General features: G+C 31.4%; 1 protein-coding gene and 1 long non-coding RNA gene across 2 annotated transcripts in view; one reads left to right on the top strand and one right to left on the bottom strand.

Annotated features, from left to right (window-relative positions):
• The window catches only part of Fam92 (CBY1 interacting BAR domain containing protein Fam92), a 17,259-nt gene extending 13,278 nt beyond the window's left edge, over positions 1 to 3,981 (top strand). The window contains exon 8 of the mRNA XM_067047531.1: positions 3,397 to 3,981. Coding sequence (XP_066903632.1) covers positions 3,397 to 3,411 — 15 coding nt within the window. The 3' untranslated portion in view covers positions 3,412 to 3,981. The remainder of the gene's footprint in view (positions 1 to 3,396) is intronic.
• A 980-nt stretch (positions 3,982 to 4,961) lies between these two features.
• Positions 4,962 to 6,762, bottom strand: LOC106689698 (uncharacterized). Its single transcript, XR_001344485.2, has 2 exons — positions 5,198 to 6,762; positions 4,962 to 5,167 (listed from the first exon to the last, which is right to left on the bottom strand). It is a non-coding gene; the product is annotated as an uncharacterized lncRNA (long non-coding RNA).
• Between the last annotated feature and the right edge of the window lie 6 nt (positions 6,763 to 6,768).

Genomic DNA, 6,768 nt, shown 5'->3' with positions numbered 1-6,768 from the left:
TAGAATAATATTTACATAGTGTAAAAATGCAATATATAAACATTTGATAAGCACTGAACACAATGATCTAATTAAGTATTGTTGTTCAAATGGTTATTACTAACAATATTTATACTGTCATTAATTATAACTACCAATAATGCATAGTTTATAAGAATGATAACATTTTTTGAAGGATAGGTATTACTAGGAGAAATAAATATGGATAATGTTTTTACAAAAAAATTTCACTACTTTACAACTTTTTTTCTTAGCAGATCGGCTATATGTGGAAATAGTACTTTCAGTTAAATAACATATAATGAACAAGTATTACAGTTGTTTAAACAGATACATTTCAGTTAAGACATTCAGATATAAGGATTTCAAGGTTTCTATAGTAGATTTCAGTAGACAAGATTTTCTATTCAAAGTCCTTAGTATTTGTCTCATTTTATTTTAATTGAGTAAACATATTTTTAAAAAAATATTAATAAAAGAAGTAGATTTTATAAGTACAAATTTTTGAATACCAATTTTAACCATAAAAATAACACCATGTGTTTTATAAATAAATACAAGATGCACATTTCTTAAATGAAAAATTAATCAACTCCTTTATCATATTTAACAATTCCATTTAAGAAGAAGTAAATTATTCAGAATTATAATAATATGGGGAAAAAAATCAAATAACAATAAAAAAAAATTACCCAAGTCGCCATTCTACTTACATTGTTTGATTTTTTGATAATTATAATATAATTCTTGAAATTTATAATAATTGTTAACATTAAGTAAAACAGTTAATCACCTATAGGCAAATTTATGGCAAAAAAAAAGTTTTAGTGTTATCAGATCAAAAGTAATGGAAAGATTTTAATTTTTTTCACTTTCAGTTTTCAGATTTTAAAGTTTAACTATTTTAATTTGGTTAGAAATTTATATCATAGAAATATGCAGATTTTTATTTCCTGTCTATTAATTATTTGTTTCTTTCAAATGGTTTATTAAAAAACTGCCTAATAGAGTACATGCTACTTAAATATTTTGTTTACAATCTTATATTATAATTTTATAAACGATAATTAGGATAATTCCAATTGTGAAAAATAATTTACTCTAAGAAAATTATATTTAAGTTGTAAAACACAAAATAGTTTTACTAAGTTGGCTTTAACTTACATTATTATGAAAACCAAAACAAGATACACATTTCTTAAATAAATAATTAATCAAGCTCAGTCAATAGAAACAAGAATTATGTTAAAACTAACACATCTCCCTCAAAAATATATTGTTGATATATAACAATTATCATATTATTAGGATCTATTTATTAAAATCTCTAGTTTTCTTAGCTCTTTAATTAAGGCATAATAAAAGAAAGTTAAAGAAAATAAAATTGTCTTAATTTCAATGTTTGCCAGTCGATAGAAGTTTTAAAGCTATGAAAAACCAAAAAAATTACTGAAACAATCAAATAGAAACGAAGATTTCAAGAGTAAATTGAAAGTTAATTTAAAAAAAATTAAGGCAACTTTAGAATGGGAAATTATTTTTTATTGACACTATAGTCATTTCCATTTAGAAGACAGTATCCTATAGTATTCAAAAGGCTTGTTGATACCACAAAAGGGAAACGCAGGGGAGCACAATAGATGCTCTTCATAAAGCGTTATTACCAATCCATTCATTACTTTTAACGTGACCACGAGACCAATTTCTACACCTCTTGAGAAAATGTTTTTCACCAGTGAAACTGCAAATGTGGAGTAGCTCTATCATCATCACTAAGTCCTCCCAGAAAAAATTTGGTTTAATGGAATACGTACAATCCTCTTGTACAAGAAGTTGACCTCTAAGAATCAAACCCTAATGTTGCAATTATTCGACTACTAGATGGCAAGGATACCACAGTTAATAAAAGTTTGACTGCAAGACAGATGAACCTGCTGATAGAAATCTAAAACAATCAGAATAGAGAAATAAAAATAATTTTTGTGTGGACCAAGAATCATCAGGGAACATGAGTGCACGCTCATTCCAACCAATAAGCAAGGCACTTCTCTTAATTCATGCAGATCAAGAGATATAATGAGAAATTGGAATCAAGACCAGATTGCACCTATTAAAAAGCAACACTACGTACCAAGTAAAGCTTTACAATTACTTACTTTATTAAAGAACACCTAAAAGAGCGCACAAGAAATTATGGAAGTATTAATCTTTGTGTTACATAACTCTGGATTATATTATTAAAGAATGACAGTGAAAAGGTTGACCATAAATGTTAAAGATTAGTAGTAATGGCCAGAATTTGTTTTTGTTTTTTATGGTACCTTTACAGTGACACCAAATAGAGCTAGACAGTTGAAAATTTGTTAGTGGATTAAACTGGAGTTAGGCCTTTTGGGGGTCTGTCTCTCCCACTATTCAGTAATCAATAAAGTCAACTGAATTTCGTGTCATTACTCCAGCCCCTTCGAAATCCCGCGAACCATATGAGTCAGTTTAGATAATTCAGATGGCTGCCGCTAAGGTGTGCGCTTTCCCCAGCACTTGCCTTTTCAGGGGGTTTGAATCACCATGGTAAACACACCACTGCTGTCTTTTGATGCTCACCAGGAGAAGCTGGAGGTCCTTAGTGCTCTTAGGCTGTCACCAGAAATTTCCTCGTCCTTGCCTTACCATAGACGCCTAGGAGATATAGGTATAGAAGTTCCGAGACTAGCACGACGCTTCAATCAGTAAGTCCCCTCATTTATTACCATTGATCGTCTGAGACCATGACCTTAGGACTGAAGTACCGGAATAGCTCACCGCTAACCCCTAGGACCTTAAAGAAAAATAATCTTTTCATTACAGAGGGCCCCCCGAATAAACCGCCGACTGTAATTAGCCAATCGCCATTAGCATTAGTTATTAATTATTATTCATTGTATAAAATGCTCCTCAGGGCCCAATATGCATATTAAGTGTTTTCTAATCTAATTTAATTTTATATTCTCTTAACTGGTATTAAGTTTCCTAAAAGCGTTCACAAACAAGGAGTGATTTTGATTTTCATAACTTTAATTAATGTTCTTATTTTTCTTAATATACTTTTTTTTATAACTATAATTATTCTTTCATTAAACCTCGCCTACACCGAACACCAACCTTTTTGGTAATCTGTACAGCTTAAATTATTGTTCCATTTTTTGCCAATTTTCTTAATACAATATTTTAGCATTATCTAAATCAAAATTATGGTTACAAGATATGCTGTGATAACGTAATAATGTTAGTGTTTTGATTATTTTCAATCCTGTCACGTATTTTATTTCATTCTCAAAGAAGTGAAGTCGCAGCAATATTTACAAGTTAAAATGAGGCTCCACTAGGAAAGGGCTTACAGATTCATTTTATTTTCAGGAAGACAATGCCTAAAGCATGCAGTGAAGCTTACTAAAGAATAGTTCCTTTAAAATGTTCTCTGCAGGCTGATTACCCCTCCTTAGTCCCCTGATATTAATTCAACAGAAAATTTGTGGCATATCCTGGATCAAAAAATAAGTAAAAATAACAAGCAAAAACATCTAGAAAGCTGCATAATAAAGGAATGGAACATCAGCATAAATGTGACAAAAAAATTGTTGGAATCCATTGCATGGAAACGGAAATAATTATAGAGGCAAATAGAGGGCCCACCAAGTAATGAAAATTGTGCAAACAAAACAAGACATCGTGATTTTCAGGCTGTGGAAATACTTATTTTGCATAAAATTTTGTTAATTGTGTTATGGTTAACGTTAAATTAGTTGTTATAAAATAATGTACGACAAATTCTTGAGCCTTCTTATATTTGGACAGAAAAAATATTTATTGAATTATTTCATGTTTCTACTATTTTTGTTAAATAAAAAATTGTCATGGTGTGCAAATACTTTTTTTTATTATTGTATGCTATAGAAAAAAACAAACAATTTTTTAATTAACTCTCACGGAATTCTTGACGGATATTTAAGACAAGAAAAAGGACACCTAGAGGGGCATACTACCTCCAATAGTTGTAACCGATTTTGGAAAGGCAATCCTTGTGACCTTGATGAGAAAGGAGATAATCAATGTTTTAAGAACCAAGATACACCCACTATAAGTTATTTTTAAGAATCAAAGCACCAATACCTCAAATAGTTGTATTTTTTTGTAAAAAGAAAAAAACACAAATCAAATGATGAGACAGAATGTATACCTGTTTTGACGGCAGTCAAAAACAAAGTGACCGTTGGTATTGGGAGGAGCGGGGACGACAGTTATGCCACGATAACGAAAAAAAACTTTTAAAGTAAAAAAGTATTTAAATTCGTGAACAGTAAAGTATAAAATAATGGGATACAATGTGTGTAAGTAATAAAGAAACAAAATATACCAAATGAGCAGGGATACAGAAAAGTAAAATAAAATAGAAAATTAATAATAAAGTAATTATTATAAGTACACTTAAAAAGATAACACATGAATATAAATTAAAAGATAGATACATGAATACAAATCAAACAGGAAGGGTAGTGAATAAAAAAAAAATTAAATGAAAAAATAAAAAAATGTGAGAATTTAGAAAGAAATTCTTTAAGATCCACTATTCCCACCTTATGTCTTGGCTTGAAGTCCCACAATAAAATTTACTATCTTTTTTCAAAATTAAAAGACCCTATTCCTTCCTTACAATGTTCCAATGTGGTTTACCGGATACCCTGTTCAACCCCATGCTGCAATTCCTTCTATATCGGTGAAACTAAAAACCAACTTATGAACCGCATTTCCCAGCACAAAACTTCCATCAACTCCTGTAATCCACTTGCATCTAAATTATCGGAGCACGCATTAAACCTGAACCATACTTTTAATTTCGACAATCCTTCCATTCTTGCCACTGTCCCCAACCACACCAAACGTCTCATCTCCTCTCATAAAGACTGCATCTCCCTTACATATCGAAACATTTTGAACATAATAAAATCCACATAATACAATTTTTTTTTTCACTTTTTTCTGCATTTCAGAAGCCCATTTTCTTGTTATATCTTTTATTCTTGTTTTTCTAAATTCTCACATTTTTTAATTTTTTTTTTTATTCACTATCCTTCCTGTTTCATTTGTATTCATGTACAACCTTTCTGTTTCATTTGTATTCATGTACAACCTTTCTGTTTCATTTGTATTCATGTACAACCTTTAATTTTTCTTATTATATATTACTTTTTTACATTTTATACCCCTGTTATTTTACACTTATGTTTTTTTTTCTCTTTTTTTTTTTTCCTTTTGTAACTATGTGTTTGTATCTTTTTTAGCCCTGACGAAGCCCTGCAACGTGGGGCAAAACGTTGGCTCAATAAAATAGTATAATTCTACTATTTGAGTTTTTTTGACCGCACCCGGACCATATTCCTTTCATCTTTACACACGGTCAATCAATAATCTTCCAGTATGTCACAAAACACACGGGGCCCTCAAGATACTAACACTAGTAACGGTAATATCCGCCGCTGTGCTCGTCTGTTTAACCGCCATATTGTTACGTCACCACCTCTTCACTGGAACCCTCCGGGTACCATTACTCTTACTTCCACACCTCTTCAGTCTTCATCATCTCTTCAAACTTCGTCATCCTTTGCTTCATCGTCTGATCTTGTTCATCCCCACTGCCATCATCTCTCCAACTCTACTATTGTACATCGCCCTACTGATATTAATGTTTTTTCTCAATTTAAATTAAAATTTCCAATTCATAAATCTAATTTTAACACCTTATGCAATCTACACAAGCGACTCACTGTTAAATCCCAACAACGTATTTTCCTTCTGAAATGCAGATCTTATTCAGTTTTTCCAAAATCAATTGATAATTCGTTTAACCGTTTTTTGATACCCTCTTTCCTACGTTCTAAATATTGTCATTCTTTACTTATTTTTAAAAAAAATCTCTTTTAAATCTTAAAATTAGGGAAATCAATCAACAAATTGAATCCCTAAGCTATAAAATTTCTAATCTTTCACAATCACTTACTTCCGTTATTGGCGAAAATAACATGGCCCTCCTCAACAACAGTTTCCAAAAAATCTGTTTATCTATCAAATTACATAAAAAACATACTTTAATTTCCAAATTTGATAATATTTACCAATCGTCTTTAAATAATAAAATATACCCTAAAGGTAGTGAAGAATGGGTCCATAATATATCTTCCACCACTATTCCCCCTAATGTCGTCAATATTTTAAGTTTAGGCCCCAATTTCTCTACACCTCCTTCAAATGTGTCTCATCTTATACCTGCTCTCATTACCAATTTAGAATTTATTTATCGAGACGATCTTTTTAGTATTTCTGAAGACAGGGAGCTTTCTCGTAGCGCACTTGTAACATTATTTCCAATCACCTCCAACACCCTCCACCCAGTTCTTCAATTCTTTCTCCCTTATTTTTCAAAGACCTTTCTTACACCCGCTCCTTTATCAAATCTAACGACTAACTTATAATCACTAAAGCTGACAAGGGTAACTCGACTGTGGTTATAAGTTGGTCGTTAGCAGGCACGTAGGAACCGGGTGGGCAGGGTGGGCAGCTGCCCACCCAGAAATTTTCCAGGGTGGGCTCGGCCCGCTTGGTACAAAAATTAATAAACTAAATGAGATTATATGGGATTTAAACAAATGGGCACAAAGGCAAATGGGCAAACAATAGTTTTGTTTCTGGTAGAGAGTAGCAGACTTTAAGCGATGAGTCATCGATAATCACCTT

Source organism: Halyomorpha halys, unplaced genomic scaffold (genome assembly GCF_000696795.3).
Source record: "Halyomorpha halys isolate HHAL.00 unplaced genomic scaffold, Hhal_1.1 Scaffold1432.1, whole genome shotgun sequence".
Classification (NCBI taxonomy): domain Eukaryota; kingdom Metazoa; phylum Arthropoda; class Insecta; order Hemiptera; family Pentatomidae; genus Halyomorpha; species Halyomorpha halys.
This window is presented reverse-complemented; position numbering and strand designations above follow the sequence as displayed.